Genomic DNA, 19,914 nt, shown 5'->3' with positions numbered 1-19,914 from the left:
TTTCTACCAAGCTCCCAGATGCCGCTGACCTGCTGGGCCCGGGACCACGCTGTGAGCACAACTGGGTTCGTCCAGTGGCCTGGTTTTGTGGAAACAGACCCGGAGAACAGAAGCAACTACCCAGCCACCCTCTGAGTGGGAGCGAGAGAGGCCTGGGACCCACGGGTTCTCCACCAGGTCACAAGGCCACCTGGACGGATGCCCCAGGGCCGGGCCGGTGTCCCCAGCCCAGCCCAGGAGATCCCCTTTGGAGGCCAGGGGCGCCGGGCCATGGCACGCACTGCCTGTGGCCCGGGAAGGCGGCCTGAGTGCCCCATGGCCGCCAGCCCTCTGTCCAGCCAGCTGCCTGCACCTGGTCCGCCGCCAGCCGGCTTCCCCAGTGACCCAGTTCGGCGCTGGAAGCAGCCCAGCCGGGCAGCCGGGTCAGCTGGGCAGCAGCTCAAGGCATTGGCAGAGTGGCCAGTGGACACCTGTCTCGTGTGGAACACCATGGGCCCGGCAGGAGCCTGAGCCAGGATCTGTTGGACCCTGCTCCTGGCTCCCTGGGGACCCATGCTGGCCAGCCCCCGACTCAGCACAGAGATAGGTTTAACCCTCACCGATGCCAGTCCCCAGCTCAGAGCTGGCACAGCAGGACCTGAGGGGCCACAGCCTCGCCCTGGACGAGAAGGATGAAGTGAACAAGTTGGAAGTACTAGCTACGTCGTCGCCAACGATGTGCCGGACTGCTGGTATTTTCCCACGGCCGGGGGTAGCTTACGTAGACTGCCTCACCAGCACCCCAGGGTGGGGGGGGACACGTGGAGGCCGGGAGGGTGAGGAGCCTGTCTAGCCAGGCTCCGGTTGGCGTTGCTGGGTTTTAGGTCACGCGTGTATGCCATGCTGTCTGCCTCACACGTGGTTTGCTGCTCACCAGGGTGTCTTGCCACCCAGGCCCTGAGGACAGCCCCGGTCCGTGGTCTTACAGGCCCTCCGGGCCGGCGTCCCGAATCCTCAGCGTCCTCCGCTCCTAGTGCGGACCCTCCTCCCTCGCCGAGCTGTCCTGGAGCTAAAGGTGGTGTCTACACCACGGGCTCCTACAGGCAACCCGCCGTCCCCACCCGGGGAGGGCTCTGATGGCCAGACGGGCCCAGTCCTCCCCTCGTGTCAGCCTGTGTGTGGTGTGTGTGTGTGTGGTGTGTGTGGTGTGTGTTGTATGTGTGGTGTGTGTGTGTGGTGTGTGTTGCGTGTTGTGTGTGTGTGTGTTGTGGTACGTGTGTGTTGTGTTGTGGTACATGTGTGTTGTGTGTTGTGTGTGTGTGTGTGTGTGTGTGTGTGTGTGTGTTTATATTCATACTGGGGAAGAGGGAGCAGCAGGGACCTCCCCTGCAGAGGGCAGGGCCTGGGGCAACTCCATAGCCCTCTCCTGCCCCCCCTGCTCTGGAGATAAGGCTGAGCCAAAACCGAAACTCAACCCCCCCTCCCCCCAGAGAAAGAATGCCCCCAGACACGCACACCTTATCTCCCAGTGGCCTTGTCTCTGCAGGTCGTCTGAGCTCAGCCTGAAGGAGGGGCACAGGGAAGGGGGGGCGGCGGGGGGTCCTCAGAGGCTGACTGGCTTCTCACCCTCGCACTCATGTCCTCGTGGCTTGAAACCAGCCGTGACGGGAGGCTCACTCCACCTCGACCAGCAGAGCCCTCGCTCGGGTTTGCTTGGGAGGGTCAGGCCTCCCCTACTCTCTCCTCCGTGGGTGCCTGCACAGCAGTGAGGGGTCTGGAGGCCGCCTGGGGGTCGGTCCCCGGCTGGGGCACTGTCTGAGGGCAGGTTCCACCACCTGGGCCTATTGCACATCCTTCCTAGGCTCAGTTCTGTTCAGCAAAGGAGTGCAGCAGCATGGGCACACACACATACACGTGTGCGCACACACGAGCACATATACAACACACGTGCACACACGTGTCCTGCGGCGTAGAGAACTAAAGCATGAGAATGATGTCTCCCCACACAGCGGCCCTGGGGTGCGGGGGCTGGCCCAGGCCTGTGCCCTCTCACAGCCTCTCAGAGCTGCCCGGGCATGGCTGCCACTACGAGTCAGGGCTGGGGGCGGGGGTAGATGCCCCTCAACCCCAGAGGGAGCTGGAAGAAGGCAGCAGCCAGCCAGGCCTCTGAGCCAGGGGATGGGCCCGCTGCTGCTGAGCGGGGCACACTCTGCTTGGAGGAGAGACTGCTTGGAGGAGAGAATGGAGTGGAGAAAGGGAGTCAGCTGTTGGGAGTGGGTGGAACTGGGAGGGACACCCCGCCTTCAGGCAGCCAATGCCCTGCGGCCCTGGGACTGTTTCTAGGCCGCCAGCTGGGCGGCTCTGTGCTGTGTGAGGTGGGGCGGCCACTGAGCCCCTCTGAGCGCTGGCTCTTCAGGAAGGGGAGACAATGGCCCAGCCCTCCACCTCACCGGGAATCACAGAAGGCAGAACCTTCTCCCCATGGCTCCTCCCCCAGGGCCCCCCTGAAGAGGGGCTACTTACTGCCCCCAGGGCACTCGTCCCCTGGGGCCACTCAGCCCGCCCCACCCCACCCCTCCAAGCCTGCAGGCCTGCAGGATGTTTGCTGACTCTTATCACAGCCGACAGGCAGCCAGGGCTGACGGGCTCCGAGTGGCCCCTGGTGACGGCCTGTGGCTGCCAGGTCACCTCGCGCTCCCTCTGCAGCCGAGGGACAGGCGTCCACTGCCCGCTCTGTTCTGGGACGCGATGGAGACGGGGTGAGGGGCCCCGCGGAAACCTGGCCTTCCAGAAGTGGGGGGCTACAGCGAGAGCCCGGCTGGCTTCCGTGCCCACACAGAGGGAGGCCAGGAGGCCGTGTCCACCTGGACCACCCTCCCTGCACCCCTGAGACCCAGCTCTGGGCAAGCAGGCCCCCACGTCGCCCAGCTTGGGAACAGGGTCACCCCCAGAGGCTGCCCCAGGCTGGGGAGCTTTGGGCTTAGATGCCTCTGTCAGGAATGTAACGGCTCTCGCGGTACATTTTGGTTAACAGTTGAAACTTATGATTATTATTTAGGGCCCCTCACGGAACCATCCCTGGGACCATCTCAGAGCCCTGGAGGGTCACTCAGATGGGGGTGAGGCCGAGGCCGAGGCTGGGCACAAGCAGAAATTGCCAGGGAGGCCCGGCTCGGCTCTGCCTCTTTAAGATCTCAGATCCCGCCGGCCAGCCTGCCTAACAAAAGGGCACATTCAAACAGAATAACAGGAAATGACATCTTTGAGATAGGAATATAAATTTAATCCTGTTGGCTTAAAATGCATCTTCAATGATACCATTAAAAACAGTAAACAAGGCACAATCAATTTCATAAAACACAATAGGAAATATTGTCATATGACCCGTGTCCCAGATCTTATTTTAGAAAACCAGCAATTCAGTTCACATACTTCATTAGGATATTTTAACACAGGAATGCAACTATCCGTCCTACTTCTACAAACTAGTTCCCTGAACCGACAGATACCCGTGATCTTATGTTATAAAATGACACTGTAATATTCCTATATTCTCAAACATGTGTACAAAACGCCCCCTGCCACTGAGAGTGTCCGACACTGTGACCGCTTCTCCATGGGGAGTGCACGGGCGACCGAGGGCCAGGTCTGCAGCGCGGCAGAACGCCGCCCTCCAGCAGGAGGACCGGGAAGGACAGAGCTGCCCCCGTCTGCGCGGCACGAGGGCACAGGCTGACGTCCACGTCTCCCCTTACTTCATGTGTAAACAGTGCGGCCCAGACGACAGCAGCCCTAGCGCGAGCCGAGGCCCCTGAGCGGCCCGGAACGTTCCGCTCGGGACGGCTGCGTGCTCTGGGTTCCGCCGAGGGTTCGATCTGCTCGGTGGGCGTTAATTACCCACAAAACTCAGCCTCCGGCCAAGGCCGAGTCTCTCAGGTAGCTGTCATCCATCTCTCCGTGTCTGCCCACGGACGCCGCATGCATATATTATCTATCTGTATGAGACACGTATGTACACATTTACAGACGGGCCTTGGGAACTTATTGCACTTATGTACACAGTGGCCCCGAAGATCTGCATGAGAAAGGCAGCAGGTGCTTCAAGAGTCGAGAGGGGAGGTTCTGGTAACACGCTCTGCTGGAGTAAACATGTATGTGCGGGAGCAGGGGGACAGCCACGGGAGAGGGTGATCCCTTTGTTCGGGACGTGGCTTCCACCACCCTGAGGCAGGGAGTGGCACTGAGCTCAGGCTGAGCACCTGAGCCTGCGGCCACACCCACCGCCTCTGACTGTAGTGGGCAGGCCCGCTAACCCTGAAGACACGGGACAGCCCATAGCTGTATGGTCTGGCCACGGTGCTGCTAGCATACACCTGAGACTAATACCACCGAATATTGAATTGAACGTGTAATAAAAATATCATTATAAATACTGTAGCAGATATCCTAAAGGTTCCCAGAGAGTCCATTACATCTTGGAACAGAGTTTTCACTTTAACCCCAAGTATTTGTATCAGAAAAGGCAAGCGTATAATAGTGTACGGGTTTCTCTCCTCCGAGAAGCCAATGCCATGTGCTCCATGCCCTCGCCACACCTGAGCGGCCCCATCTCCAGGCGGGAGTCCCTGCCCCGACATCGCCGAGATGGGCAGGAGGCTGACAGTGGGCTGCGGCCTGGCAGACAGCGAGACCTGGCAACACCGCGTGGAACTGCGGGGTCTGCGGGCCGGCGCCCTCAGATCTCCGTGAGGGTGAGTCTGTACGACCCCCCCACCTCCTCCATCTGCAGCTGGAAGGTGTCCTCGTTGGAGTAGTGCTTCACGATGTTGTCGTCCATGTTCACCAGGATCCTGGGGGGAGGGCAAGACGGGCACTCAGGCTGCCCCCGAAACCGGGGCGTCCGCGTGCAGCGGGCTCTGCTGCTCACTAGCTGTGACCGGCCAGGCCGTTATCTCAATCCCTAACCCCACATCGCCAGGCTGAGACATAACAGTGCGCGTCCCAGGATTCATGGGGACTCAAGCAAAACACTTGTGACAGTGCAGGGCGTGCGCTCACCAGAACACACTCGCTCCTTTCCTGTTCTCTCCTGTGTATAACCACGCAATAGCGCAGCTGTGGTGAGAACACAGCGAGGCCGCGGCAGAGGACTTCACGGGGCCAGCTTCAGAAAGCCTATCAGTAAGACAACCTACCGATCTGCAGCGCGGTCCCCGACAAAGGACCTTCCCTGGCACGTTACCCTCAGCATTGAACTGAACCAGCACTAAGTCCGCCCCTTCCCACCAGCCCACCAGCCAAGTTCCCGTGAGGATCTGCGTTAGAATTCTCTGCCCTCTGATCCTGCCAAACAGCAGACACTCGGAATGAAAATGCTCTGTGGGTGCAAACACGACCCAAACAGAGAGGGGGGATAGCAGCAAAGGTGGGGCCTCGGTCAAGACTCACTGGACCCCTGGACTCGGCCCTGGCTTGATCTGGGGCAGGTCTCCTGCTCTGTGCCTCGGCTGCCTGCCCTATACCCGCTAAACCCTGCACGGGAACACCCGGCCCCAAGGGTCACGTGAACGTGCATCACGTGGGAAGCACCTGACCCAGCCTGACCCTTGACGGGGCTCTGCAATGGGGCAGTAACCCTCAGTGGGCTCTGCTGCCAAGGAGAAGAGCAAAACCTAACAGGAGGCCGAGACAGGGAGAGAGAAGCAATTTCAGAAAATTTAGGAAAGGCACGTCCTCCCAGGAATGCATCGATGAGGCTCTGGACTGGGCCCCAGCGCGCCTGAGCAGCAGTCACACTGAATAAACCCGTCTGACTCAGTGCTGGGTGCCAGGGAAGGAATGCTCACCCTTTTTTACATTTCTTGAATATTTTCCCAATCTTGTCCTGGGGAACATCATATTTGTCTGAGATCTGAAAGAGAAGAGCACGGAAAAGAACGATAAGATGGAATTTTACTGGCTTTAACAAACAGCTGTGTCTATGAACCTAGTGCTTATGTCTTCCAGCCTGGGCGGGGCAGCCCCCTGTGGTGGGAGCTGGGACTCTGCATCCCGAGTAGAGATGTCCATGGTGTATCACGTGTCAGCTGTCTTGTTATTTAAGTTTGACTGCGGACAGGTCAGAGTGTAAAGGGCGTTCCATAGAGCAGGGTTAAGCCGTAGACAAGCTGGGCAGAAGCACAGAGCTGCTTCCCGTTACCGGCTATGAATTACTCTCTCACATCAGTGCCCTGCTCTGGCTGTAGGCAACGAGCTACAACGTTACGAGTTAAATCCGCCGTGTTCATGTGTCCCCCTGTGTTGGATATACATGGGTTTGACAAGTGCTCAGAGACACACATCCACACAGTCACACGCATTCCGAGCACGTGACCCGAGGCCTTGCTCTGGGGTCAGACGATTCCCATTAGCCGCACGCCCCCTGCTGGGGATCGAGCCTGGGCACTGAACCGGGACCTCCTGGTTCCTAAGTGGATGCCCAGCCAGGGCCAGCCCGTTAGGGAGCTTTACTGCAAAGTGCTACTCACAGCCTCCATCAAGCCCTTCAGGGACGGAGTCTTGAGCATCAGGGCGTCGAAGACTTCCTCTGCCTCCTTCCGCACGTAGAGCAGCACTGATCCCCCCGGGAGCAAGGAGGAGAGAGGGGGAAAAGGACACGGGTCACGCATAGAGAAAACGGGAGGCAGAGCCTGGCACCGGTTAAAATAAAGAGGCGTCCACACCACGGACGCCACATGGCCCCGTCTATCATGTCCGAGGGCTCAGCTTTCGGCTGCTGAGCCCTGCCGTTCGTGTAGGCTCTCACCAGGACGAGGTCATCAAACTGGACAAGGCTGGTTTGAGCGCCTGAGGCTTCTGGCAGGTTGAGACCTCGCTCCCAACGCAAAAGTCCCACTAAGACATGAGCCCAACGCACCTCTCTTGGGCTCCTCGATCCGGCTCAGCTTAGCGGGCGGGGGGACCACAAAATCGTCCTCGGACCCGAACGGCCCCCTTTTCAGGTTCGAGCTGTGGAGACAAGGCCGGTGTGTGACTTCCAAGGCACGTGCGAGACCAGATGGGCCTGGGGCAGGGCTGGCTCAGACTTGGGGTGACCCTCCTCTTCCTCTGCTCCCCCTCCTTATTGTGGACACACTGAGGCCCCGGGAAAGGGACCGACTGAACAGGGCTGTGTGGGAGGCAGCCAACATCTGTCTCTCTCTCACATTGATGTTTCTTTCTGTGTCTCTGCCCCTTCCTTCCACTCTCTCTAAAAATCAATGGAAAACTATCCTCAGGTGAGATTAACAACAACAACAAATCCAGGTGTCAGTGGAAAGGAAGAGGGAAGCTGGAGGAAGGAGTGAGAAGATGGGCGGGACTGGCTGCCAAAAGCATGCCATGGGCGCTGATGCTGAGAGGTTCAGAGCGGTGAGCAAAAAACCAGTGGAGTGACTGAAAACAGAAAGGAGTGAAGGAGTGCCTGGCTTCGAGCAGGATCAGCGCTTCAAGAACAGGGTTGGGTTTTAAAATCCTCTGTCCCGGCTTCTGGAACTTACGAGGCTTCCAATGACAGCACAGGGAGTGCCTAGGTCTGAGCACCCCAGAGGTGCAGAGGCCATTGTAGGCACCACGGGGGGGGGGGGGGCTATGACGTGGCCCAGAGGGCCTCACCACGGGGGGCACTGCTGCCAGAGCCCAGTGCCCAGCGGGTCCGGGCCGTTCACGCGGAGCAGGGTCCGGGGAGGAGGGAAGTACCGTGCCTGGAACAGCTGCCCGAGGTGGGGGAGCGCCAGACTCCGGGGTGGGGGGTGGGAGGTCATGTCAGAGGATCCGGGAGCCACTGGGGGCTTTTGCCGGCCTCGGGGACAAGCTGAGCAGACAAGTGACAGTGCTGGCTACGGCTTATTGAGCAGAACTGGAAACCACGAGCGCACGCTGATATAAATAAGGGGTACGTTGAAAGTGTGATGAGGGAGGAGGGATTCACAAAGCTACAAAGCGCCTTCCCCAGAAAGCACTTATTAGAGGAGAGGAGGCTGGTGACACCCCTGCATCGGCATCAGCGGGCAGGGGGCCGCCCACAGGCCCCCCGGGGAAGGCAGCAGCTCAGCTTCCTGCCTGGGTGCACCGTCTAGTCTGCCCAGGAGGCGACACTGGGGGGCGGTCCACAGAACAACCGGAACCTTCCACGGCGTTAGCTCGGGACCGAAGGGGAGATGGGCTGTGGGGTTGTGGGCGTGGAGGAGGGACAGCTAAGTGCACTGAGTGGGTCCGCGCTGGCCCCTTTCCGCTGCAAGGGCCAGGCTGCCACACGGCGGGACCTGGGTGGGTGAGTGCCGCTCTCCGGTCACGGATGCAGGAGACAGACACCCAGCACTGAGGAGTGACGCGTCACCAGGTCACATGGCTCAGGAAAACACGAGCTCCATCAGACTTGCAGTTTCCTCCATGTCTGAGACGGTTTCAAAGAGAAAAGGACTTAGAGCAGAACAAAGCGTGGCCTTACCCTTCGCCCTCCAGTTCCTCGGCGGCGACGGAGAGGACCTGCAAACAGAACACAGTTCAGACCAGTCAGCGATTCCTCAAGTGGACGCGGTCTTTTTTTTAAAAAAAAAATATATTTTTATTGACTTTTTTACAGAGAGAAAGAGAGAGGGATAGAGAGTTAGATACATCGATGAGAGAGAGTCATCGATCAGCTGCCTCTTGCACACCCCCTACTGGTCCATGCCCTTGCCCAGAATCGAACCCGGGACCTTTCAGTCCGCAGGCCGATGCTCTATCCACTGAGCCAAACCGGTCCCGGCAGCGGACTCGGCCTTGAACCTGACCCAGCCAACACCACCTTTCGCCTGTTTTTCATCGACCACCTTCTTGGAGTCGTGCTGGACTCCTCCACCTCGGGGGCAGCCAGCCTGGCCCGCCGGGCCCAGGAGAGCAAGTGCTTCGGCCCGTGGCCAGCGCCTCCCTGTGGGCTGAGATGCCGGCGTCGGCACTGCGAGTGGCGGTGACGTCGTCCCAATAGGGGCCGTGTGGCCACAAACACCTCGCCTGTTTGTTACTGTTTCTCTCTCTGTCTCTCCCTGTCCTTCCCACTCTCTCTAAAAAATCAATGGAAAAGTGTCCACGGGTGAGGATCACCAACCACCTCCACCACCACCTCCACCACCACCTCCACCCAGCGGATTGAGGTGACGGGTCTGGCACTGCGTGTCCAATGGCGCTCACACACCCCGTGCTGCAAGGACATCGCGGCACCACGGACACGCCAAGAGCCGACCGGACACTGGCACACGCCCTCCGCTTCGGCTTCTGTTTACACAGCCTTCCTCTGGGTGAGCCTCACGCCCGAGCTGCCCTGGGACCCGGCTACGTACGTGGGTGCCCCGCTGCAGGTTGGCGAAGTGCACGTCGGGAATGAAGAGGACAGGCTGCGTGTCCAGGTCGACAGAGGACTTGAAGACCGTGATGTCCATGCGTTTGTGAGTGGGGAGCAGCGGCACCTTGACGTCAGACACTGGAAAAGCGAGGACACGCCGTCAGCAGCTTGTGCGTACAGACCGGAGCTGCGAGCAGCTCCTCAATGGTCAGAAGCTGCAACCGCGGCCCCGGGAGGGCAGGCCGTCCCGGACCCCAGAGAACGCGGTGTGTGAAAGTATGTGCCACTGGTGTTTTGAACACTGAAAGAACGTCTTATCGAAATCAGAGGGAAAGGCATCTTTACACACACACACACACACACACCCCGATCAGGAACAGACGCAGAGCACAGCCTTGACGGAAAGGCTCAAAGATGGGGGGTGTATGGACAGAACTCAGGCATTCACTGTGGCTGCCGCATCGAGGAGTTCACATTCTAATGTGAGACCTCTTCTAGCTCCGACACCCCTTCCTGCTCCCTCCTTTCAGCGAGGCCGAGGGCATCACTTAGGAGACTGCAGGGCCCCCTCCCCGCCCCGGAGGCCCCGGAGGCCTCGACAGCTTTCCCAGCAGCAGCTGCTCCCAGGAGCGAAGGGGCGCCTGACAGTGCAGCGAGGGGAGTGTCTGCGGGCCGGCGCCACGCCCTGGAGGGAACTGTGGCAAGAGCAGCGCTTCCCTCGTGGAGAGGCTTTGGGAATGTGAGTGTTGGTCACAGGGAAGAGGAAAGGCTTTCCTGGCCAGACGTCCAAGCTGCGGCTCCGCAGCCTCTGCAGACGTGAGGGTGCGGGACAGGAAAGCTGCTCACTGGAGTGAAGGCACCTCGCTCTCGGGGTGTAACTCTGTTCTTAACGACCCAGGCAAGTCCCCGGGGGCGCTCAGCTGTCCCCCAGCTGCCACCACCACCGCGGGACTGACAGCCTACCACAGGCAGTCAGGAGCCCCCTGGGCCTCGGCCCGTGGGGGAAGCCAGGCCCCAGCCTCAGCGGGCAGCAGCAGCAACGAGCTCCTGGAGAGCTCAGGCTTGGACAGGACAGGGCCGAGCCCGGAGCCGGAGCCCGGAGCCCGGGCCTCGGCGCTCACGGGGCGGCAGGCACTTGCCTTTTCTTTTGCTCTGTTTTCGCTCTTCGTCCCGGATTTTCCGTTCGGCTCCCTGTAGGTCAAGGCAGGACAAGAAAAAACATGCTTCTGTTTACCCGATCCTCAGCGTTGGGGGGGGAGGGGGCAGCTCCCTTTGGAAATGGGCCCATGGCCTCTTAGTTCCTGGAGCTTAGCACCACAGTTTCCTCAAAAAAGCCTATTTAAAAAATATATATATATATTTATTGATTTCAGAGAGGAAGGGAGAGGGAGGGAGAGAGAGAGAGGGATATCAATGATGAGAGAGAATCATGGATTGGCTGCCTCCTGCCCACCCCACACTGGGGATCGAGCCCACAACCCAGGCCTGTGCCCTGAGGGGGAATCAAATCGAGACCCCCTGGTTCACAGGTCGACGCTTAAGCCCTGAGCCACGCCGGCCAGGCTAAAAAGCCTCTTCTGAAAAGCATGTTTAACTCCGGAATCCCAGGGAAGCAGCACCACCCCCTCGACCGTGGCTGTGCCAGCTGCATGCCCAGCTGGGAAGCTCGCCAGCATGCCACTGCCTTAAAGACACAGGAGCGGCACAGCGCGGGGCCGGGACTCGGATGTGGGAAACAGTGAGTGACCGTTTCTCTCCGAGGACACACCGGGCTAAGAGAGAGACAGAGAGAGGAGCTCACAGAGAGGGAGGCGGGGGGGGCCTCTCTCGGAGAGTGGCACTGCCTACAAACCAGGAGGCTGAGGGGCCGCCAAGGACAGGGCACAGCCCGCCCGGCATGGCCCTCGTGTACCCCCAGCTCTATCAGACATACCCAGCAAAATGCCATCTTCCCACCCGGCCGGTGTGCCTCTGTGCTTTAGCTCTGACCCATGCATGACCCAGGAGGTCACGGTGTGATAACCGGTCAGGGCACACACCTGGGGTTGTGGGTTAGATCCCCAGTAGGGGGGGCATGCAGGAGGCAGCCAATCGTTTATCTCTCATTGATGTTTCTATCTCTCTCTCCCCATCTCCCTTCCTCTCTCTGAAATCAATAAAAACATGTTTTTAGAAAGTGATTTTCCGTAAGAACAAGATTCTTCTCTTCCCTCCATAACGTGTCCCTGCAAGGCTGAACCAGTGAGGGCCTAGCCTACTCTCCATTAACAGCACAGCGGCACAGACACTGAGCGCGGACACCGGGCTTGTCCCAGGCCGGTCCCCGCCGGCGGCCCACCTTGTCGCAGAAGACCTTGATCTGGCAGATGGCGCGGTGCACCGGCTTGTTGCTGCGGTGGTTGTAGCTGTAGGTGTCGATCTGGATGTTCAGCGGCAGGCCCTTCACGCCCTTCTGGGAGGAGAAGTCCGTGCTCAGGCAGTTCACGGAGATGAACACCTGCAAGGGAGGCCCGTGAGCGTGAGCCGCAGACGTCAGAAATGCCCAGGCTGTTCTACGTGAGCGCAGCTGCTCACCGAAAAGACGTTTTTAAGAAAGGGTTCATTTTAGAACCACATTTGGTCAGAGCGACGGCAGACTCTAACGGAAAGGCAGCCGGGCGCTCTGACTGCTGTCGGGACACGTATGTAACGTCGCACAGGGACGAGCTGCCATCTGCGTGTCGCTTTGGAAGCCACCAATAGCACAGGTTCCCTCCCAGCGGCCTGACCGCTTCACACACACGCTCTGGGGCCAGCCTGCATGTCTGTCCGCTGAGGACAGCCTGCAGTACCCGAGGCCCGAAGGTTCTCGACTTTGTGACATCGGGGGTGACGTCCTGAAAGTGGAACTGAGCGAGTCCCAGCAAAGCTGCTTCGGCAAACGAACACACTCCATTCCCTCCTATTTCTGTGACTGGATTCCAGCCTCCCACACGTGGTCCCCGTTTTCTGAGCTCCCTTTTAAGGAGGCTTAGAATTCATTTCTGATGTGTGAGCACCACGTGGTGGATGTTACTGGAATGACAGTCTTAAAAACCAGGCACATGTCACACACCAAAGACCCTGGACTGTGTTCCTTCCAGTCCCCAGCGACAGCCCCTCAGCCCGAGCAGCCAGGACCAGATCTACCGGGGACTGGTGCGTCCTGGCTGCACACAGGCCAGACAGGGAGCCGTGTGAGCTAGAAAAGGGGAGAACCTACTAGAGGGGGAGGTAAGAGAAGGGTGGGGGGAGAGGCAGAGAGAAAGGAAATCACAGCCGGGGCCTGAGCATGGGTCTGGAAAGCACACAAACGGCTGAGATAGTGCTTCACTCTCCCTCCGGTCTGTACACGGCTCCTGAGGAGGACAGGACCGAACAGCCAAAAGCTGAGGGCCTGTCTACGCTGACAGGTGTAGCCACCTCCATCCTGTCCCCTCCAGCTCTCCGCTCACTCTGGTCTCCGCAGGGAGCTGGCTCCGGCCCCTCCTCCCCGTCCCGTTCCCCTCGGGATTCTGCCTCTCCTCACCTGCACCCAGTCAATCCCACCTGCACCCAGGCTGTGCCACAGGCCACAGCAGGGACACCCTCACTGAGCGCTGATGCTCCAGACCGGGCTGGGCGTCACACGGGGTCTCCTTCCTTCCTCCCCGCGGCCCGGAAAGGGAGGGAGTTTTAAGTTGTCCCCCAGGGAGAGGGCATGGGGCTGGGCTCCTAGTCAGGACGTCCCCCCTACACCCTGCCTCTGTCCCAAACAACTGTGTGTGAGAGTGTGTGTGTGTGTGTGTGTGTGTGAATGTGTGAGTGTGTGTGTGTGAAGTGAGGCCAGCGGGGTGTGTGTGTGTGTGTGTCTCTGTGTGTGAGAGTGTGTGTGTGTGAGTGTGTGTGTGTGTGTGTGAGTGTGTGTGTGTGTGAGTGTGTGTGTGTGTGTGAATGTGTGAGTGTGTGTGTGTGAAGTCAGGCCAGCGGGGGGTGTGTGTGTGTGTGAGAGTGTGTGTGTGTGTGTGAGTGTGTGTGTGTGTGTGTGTGTCTGTGTGTGTGAGAGTGTGTGTGTGAGAGAGAGTGTGTGTGTGTGTGTGAATGTGTGAGTGTGTGTGTGTGAAGTGAGGCCAGCGGGGTGTGTGTGTGTGTGTGTGTGTGTGAAGTGAGGCCAGCGGGGTGTGTGTGTGTGTGTGTGTGTGTGTGTCTGTGTGTGTGAGAGTGTGTGTGTGTGAGTGTGTGTGTGTGTGTGTGTTGTATATGAGTGTGAATCCTCACCAGAGGGTATTTTTTTCCATTGTTTTTCAGAGAGTGAAAAGGAGAGAGGAAGAAAAGAGGGAGAGAGAGAGGGAGAGAAACATTGATGTGAGAGACACAGCGACTGGTGGCCTCCTGCATGCGCCCCAACCAGGCCAGGGATTGCACCTGCAGCCCCTTGGTGTGCGGGCCAGCACTCTGGCCAGGACCCAAATCAACTTCTTATCCCAACCCCTGGCTTTGCTTCACCCGCTGGAACACCTGCCGTTTCCCCACGCCACGTTCTCTGCCTGGGCCTTCCGGGCACAGTCCTGCACTCACAGCTTTCCAAATGAATTACTTTGTTTTCAAACCTCAGCTTGCCAAGGAGAGAAAAACAGCGAAACAAAGGTTCACATGCTAAAGGATTGAGGTGCATGGGTTTTTCAGTCCCAATGCTCACAAGCGCAGAACCAACGAGAAGGAAGACCGGTGCCTTTTCCAGAGGCACGTGGCACCCACACGTGCTGTTCACACCGCTGGCTGCTCTGCCCACGAGGAACACGGAGGGGGAGGAAGACGCGAGAAAACAGCGTGTCCACACACAGGTGGCCAGCACGGCGGAAGCACCGGGACCAGTGTGATGGGTCGCCCCTCAGCTCCCTCTCACAGGCAGGCCAACCCCGGACAGCATGCCGGCTCTCCGCTCCACAGACCCGGGAGCTTTAGCAAGTCAACTCCACTTGCGGGGAAATCACAGAAGTGTTGTTCACCATCTCACCCACGGAAAGAGAGCATGAACAAAGCACCTGGAGCCCAGGCTGGCTGATCAGTGGTTAGAGCGTCGGCTTGTGGACGGAGGAGTCCCAGGTTCGATTCCTGGTCAAGGGCATGTAACCTCGGTTGCAGTTTCCCTAGCCCTGGTAAGGGTGTATGTGGTGTCTTTCTCACATCAATCTCTCTCTCTCTCTCTCTCTCTCTCTCTCTCTCTCTCCCTCCTTCCCTCCCTCCTTCTTTCCTTCCCTCCCTCCCTCCCTTCCATTCCCTGGAAATCATTGGGAAAAATGTCCTCAGGTGAGGATTTAAAAACAAACAAAACAAAGCACTTGGAATCTGTCAGTCAAGTTACCAAAATTGCAAGTAGTTGAGTCAGAAGCTAAATGACAAATCGGACTCACCCATGTGCATAAGCCTAGGTTACTGCTCATGAACTCCCTGAAAGGCTGCTCCTTTAAAAATGTATCAGGCAGTGACAGCCGTGCTATATCCATGTACAGGAGAACCCAGCATCCAAGGAACACAGTCTTACTTTGTTTCTCCACTGGGAGTTAGGTAGAATTCTGCATGTTTTCATAACATTGCTACTATAATACTGAAAACGACTTCTTTTGACTTTCATAATATGGTTTTTCAATGAATAGTATAAAGTTATTTCAGAATGGGAACCTTTAGTCTAGCCGCTGTGGCTCAGTGATTGAGTGTCGAACTACAAACCAGGAGGTCACAGTTCGATTCCCGGTCAGGGCACAGGCCCGGTTGAAGGCTTGATCCCCTGTGGGAGGTGTGCAGGAGGCAGCCGATCCATGATTCTCTCTCATCATGGATATTTCTGACTCCCTCTCCCTTTCTCTCTGAAGTCAGCAAAATACATTTTTTTTAAAATGTGAACCTCGCCGAAACCGGTTTGGCTCAATGGATAGAGCGTCGACTTGGGGACTGGAAGGTCCCAGGTTCGATTCCGGTCAAGGGCATGTACCTTGGTTGCGGGCACATCCCCAGTAGGGGGTGTGCAAGAGGCAGCTGATCGATGACTCTCTCTCATCGATGATTCTAACTCTCTATTTCTCTCCCTTCCTCTCTGTACAAAATCAATAAAATATATTTTTTTAAAAAATGTGAACCTCTAAGAATATGAACCACCCTTATGACAGTTTGGATAAGTTTTCTTCTTGAGTTTTTATTAAGGGACAAAGTGTTCTTCTTAAGGGATCTGGTTTGTAAACTAAAACAGAGGGACAAAGTGCTTCGCTCCTAAGAGTGGCAGCCTCTGAGCTCTGAGCAGGTGAAGGGCCACACTCCTCCACACCGCCCAGGGCGGGGGAGGGACCACTGAGCGCCAGACACGGCAGCCGTGTGTCACCTGTCACTGCCACCCTGCGTCCTGATGGCAGCGGCTACGTGTTCCTTTACTTCTGACATTTCTTCCCGTGTTCAGTGCATTCCCCCATGCCGAGGACTAAATGGTGCTGAATTCAATGCTGGTAATAAGAGACAGGAAAAGGATGGCTATAAAAAGCCTACATATTGCCCTAGCTGGTTTGGCTCAGTGGATAGGGCATTGGCCTGCAGACTGAAGAGTCCCAAGTTCAATTCTGGTCAAGGGCATGTACCTTGGTTGAGGGCACATCCCCAGTAGGCGGTGTGCAGAATCGATGTTTCTAACTCTCTATCCCTTTCCTTCCTCTCTATTAAAAAATCAATAAAAAATATATATATATTTAAAAGTCTACAGATTATCTCCAAGTGTTTTTTAATATGTTTTTTATTGATTTTTAGAGCAAGAAGGAGGAAGAGGAATAGAGAGAAACACAAATGAAAGAGAAACATCACTAATCGACTGCACGCCCCCTACTGGGGGATCGAGCCAGTAACCCGGGCACGTGCCCAGACTGGGGATCAAATCAGAGCGTTTGCCATCGCCTGTCTCCTTGCACAGAGAGTAAGATCTCTTTTGAGGAGAGGTTTATGTCTGAGTCATTTATTTACTCTCACGGTGAGAAGTGCAGTGAACACTCTGCTGAGTGAGTGAATGAGTGGATGAGTGTGTAGTTAAGGAAGTCTACTCCTTGCAACATGACTTCTTAATCAGTCCTTCCACATAGTTGCAACAGATTAATTTCCTTGCACACCATTTCCTGTGAAGCTGTTAGAAATGAGTTAGATTGATCAATAACGACAGACTTGTGAGCGAGGACGGAGACAAAGCCAGGCCCCATGTCTCCCGCGCTCAGCTCAGCGCTCTCGAACCCACATAAAAGCAGCAGCCCACCCACCAGCTGTCAGCTCAGCAGGGAAGTGGGAAGGAGCCCTCTCCCGGCCCTCACCAGTATTCCTCCCCGCCCCCACCACAAAGGCACCCGGTCACGTCAGTGCTGTAGGAGCCGCGTGCTTACTCCGTGTCACGGGCCTGATTCATGAATTAAGCCCAACAGACACCAAGGCTGAGTCAGACACTCAGAAGGAGGATCCAGTTTCATACTAACTCATCGGACAATCCGAGGGTCACACCTCCCGCAGCTCAATGGCAGGAGGTGATTAAGAAACCCCACCGCACCCCTAGCTGGTCTGGCTCAGTGGATAGAGCATCGGCCTGCGGACTGAAGGGGTTCGATTCCAATCAAGGACACGTGCCCAGTTGTGAGCTTAATCCCCAGCAGGGGGCATGCAGGAGGCAGCCAGTGATTCTCATCATCGATGTTTCTCTCTCTCTTCTTCTCTGAAATCAGTAAAAATATATCAGAAAGGAAAAAGCAGCCCCACCCTAGAGAGATGTCAGCATGGACTGAAAGCTTTCAGATGTGCAACTAGTAAGTGTGTCACTTCTCACGTGACCCAATGACTGGCCACAAAGGGAAGATAAAGAACTGGGGGTGGGGTGGGGGTGTGGGGGCGGAGAGGGTGTGGGAAAGGCAAAGCACTAACTCGAAATCTCCTCACGTCGCCTGGGGCGTTTCCCTGCAGAAGAAACCAGGATGGAGTCATGGCCCTCGCTGTTGCCTCAGCGCCGCCGCCGGCACACACCCCCGCCCTCCACCCTCCCCGCCCGGGTTTCTGCGCGGTGGCAGAGCCAGGGAGAGGCACGGCGAGGGCGGCGGGAGAGGGCAGACACTGGCTGGCTGGTGCGAGGCCCTGGGGCGGCCTCCCGGGCACACCCGATGAGCAGGCCTGGTGAACCTGAGGACACTTGGCAGACGCAGGGATCTGGCACCTGTTGGCCCAAATAAGCACAATGTTTGCTCTGAAATATGCAGACCTGGTGCAGGTGTGACAGCAGCACAGGCCGCATTCCAGATCCCAGGCCCAGAGGGACAGGGAGCGCCTGGGTCATTCGGGGACCGGCAGGCGCGCCGACTCCCAATCGAAACGTCCACGGAGGAGAGGCCTCTCCCTCTGAGAAAGCCCAGGAAAAGCCCCTGGGGTGGGGAGGGAGAGAGCTCGCTTACACTTCTACTGAAGGGGCTGCAGTGGCAAACAGGAGAGGTGCCAGGTGCAGGGAACCTGCCCGTCCGGCTGCACAGCCCTGGCACCGCCATTCAGGGGACGTTCAGTTTTTATGGAAACTGTCAGGCCGCAGGCAAAGCTCCGGGGGTAGCTCACAAGCAGCAAAGCTGGTTGAAATGACAGACTCAGAAAGCCTCTCGGAGGGCATTTCCAGGAAGGAGCAGGAGGAGGGTAACGTGACAGCCGTCAAGGCCTGAGTGCCACAGAGGAGCTATTGTTTGACGGCGCGGGGGAGGGAGGAGAGAACCTCACACACAAAGAGGATGGAAAGAGAATCCAAGTGACAGCACAGGTCGTGGCTGAGCGGACAGGACGCCTCACCCGTTTCACAAGACGCAGTTTCACTCCCGCCCAGGCCTCCTCCCGCCCGCCCTCCGTCCAACCAGCGGCCTCGCCCCGGCTGAGCGAGAAAATGGGCGCCACTGTGGCCTCGAGGCTCCGGGATTCGGGCATTTATTTCACCCTCCTGCGTGGCAGGCCAGTGTGCTCTCTGTGAAGTGCTCTAACACCGACGCTAACAAATCTGCTAAGAGAGTTTCCGGGGGACACTTCCTGGCACTCAGAGCTGGAGGAGATTTTTCAGTTTCCAGTTGGAGCATCTATCCCATCCCGGCGAGGGGAGGCTTCTCCACACATTTCCCATCAGGAAAACCGCCCTGCCATTTCCACACGGACCCACCCGTTCTTAGAAGGAACAGGACTATCGTTCGGGCACCACGTGAGTGTCTTGTTTTCACTTTGATAAACACGTCTTCTCCAGCTGCGCGAAGGGAAGCCCAGGAGTGGAAAGAAGTCATTCTGGGGACGGGACCGGCCATCCAGCTCATGGCGGAGTGCGCCTGCCTCGCCGTGCCGCCTCTCCTCCGGGCTTACAGGAACAGCTCCCTGACTCCCTTCCACTCGGGAGGAGCGCACGCTGCTGTTCTAAATCCCTGCCCACATGGAACTGCCATTACAAGACGCCTGACTCACCGCTCCCCCTCCTTCACGGGGAGCTTCAGGCTGGACACCAACCAGCCTGCCCGCCTCACGCACCCGACAGGCCACGGGCGCCACGTCCACGGGCGCCGATGGCTCCGGGACGGGACCCGTAAAGGCGAGCGATGCGCTAAGTCCGAGCCAACCGAGGCCTCGCTCACAGTGAACTCCGGACAGTACACGCGGACAAGACAGCAGACTGCATCCCACACGCACACACAGGACGTCCATGAGCCCTGGGAGCCACAGCCACCCCTCAGCGCCCCCTTCCTCAGTGACCCTCCCCTCAGCGACCCTCCCCTCAGCTCGATCAGAGAGACTGAGCTTGCTGTGAACTGTGGCCACACAGCTGGGGGACTGTGACCAAGCATGTTGCCACCCCACCACCACCAATGCCGCCTGGGGGGTGTGACAGGGCTCCCTCCGACGTGGCTGCCCAGTTCTCACTCTATTCCACACAACTGTGCTTTGGTCTCTAATTTCCACTCCTCTGGAGTTCAAGGCCACTCGCCCAACCACCACGGAAAGTGCCCTCTCGGGAGCAGGGTCCCCTCAGCGCTCTCCACTGGCGAGAAGCCCTCGCTTTCCATGTCCTCCCGTCAGACCGTCTCTCCAGGCAAGGCCCAGTCCCGCCCCTGGGGCCGCATTCCCACGGGGAGACACAGAGCAGGGCCTGCCCCCCGAGTGTGAGCACCCGGCACCCGCACACACAGCCTGCCAAAGGAGTCTGTGCCCTCTCCGTGACTGGCTTTCCTCCATTTGCTTAAATCCTTGTAATATTTTTATTGATGTCAGAGAGAAGGGAGAGAGAGGGAAACATCAGTGATGAGAGAGAATCATGGACCCGCTGCCTCCTGCACGCCCTGCAGTGGGGGTCAAGCCCACACCCCGGGCCTGTGGCCTGGGCGGGAATCCAGCCGTGGCCTCCTGGGTCACAGGTCGACGCTCAGCCACTGAGCCCCGTCGCCAGGCTCCTCTAGTTACGTCAGCCCTGAGGCTGTGGGGAGGCCCTCACTTCCTATCGCTACCAAACCTCAGCCCTGTGTGAGCGCTTAGATGGAAGTCCGGCCCAGGCGTGCGGC

General features: G+C 58.0%; 1 protein-coding gene across 1 annotated transcript in view; it reads right to left on the bottom strand.

The window, feature by feature from the left end:
- Positions 1-3,243: 3,243 nt before the first annotated feature.
- The window catches only part of GRHL1 (grainyhead like transcription factor 1), a 32,887-nt gene continuing 16,216 nt past the window's right edge, over positions 3,244-19,914 (bottom strand). The window contains exons 9-16 of the mRNA XM_084900087.1: positions 11,679-11,837; positions 10,480-10,531; positions 9,339-9,478; positions 8,468-8,505; positions 6,896-6,987; positions 6,507-6,592; positions 5,826-5,890; positions 3,244-4,829 (exon numbers count right to left, since the gene is read on the bottom strand). Coding sequence (XP_084756213.1) covers positions 4,715-4,829; positions 5,826-5,890; positions 6,507-6,592; positions 6,896-6,987; positions 8,468-8,505; positions 9,339-9,478; positions 10,480-10,531; positions 11,679-11,837 — 747 coding nt within the window. The 3' untranslated portion in view covers positions 3,244-4,714. The remainder of the gene's footprint in view (positions 4,830-5,825; positions 5,891-6,506; positions 6,593-6,895; positions 6,988-8,467; positions 8,506-9,338; positions 9,479-10,479; positions 10,532-11,678; positions 11,838-19,914) is intronic.

Source organism: Pipistrellus hanaki (assembly GCF_964339955.1).
Source record: "Pipistrellus hanaki genome assembly, chromosome: 12".
In the NCBI taxonomy this organism is placed as follows: Eukaryota; Metazoa; Chordata; class Mammalia; order Chiroptera; family Vespertilionidae; genus Pipistrellus; species Pipistrellus hanaki.
The sequence above is the reverse complement of the archived record's forward strand: the minus strand, read 5'-3'. Positions and strand labels throughout refer to the sequence as shown.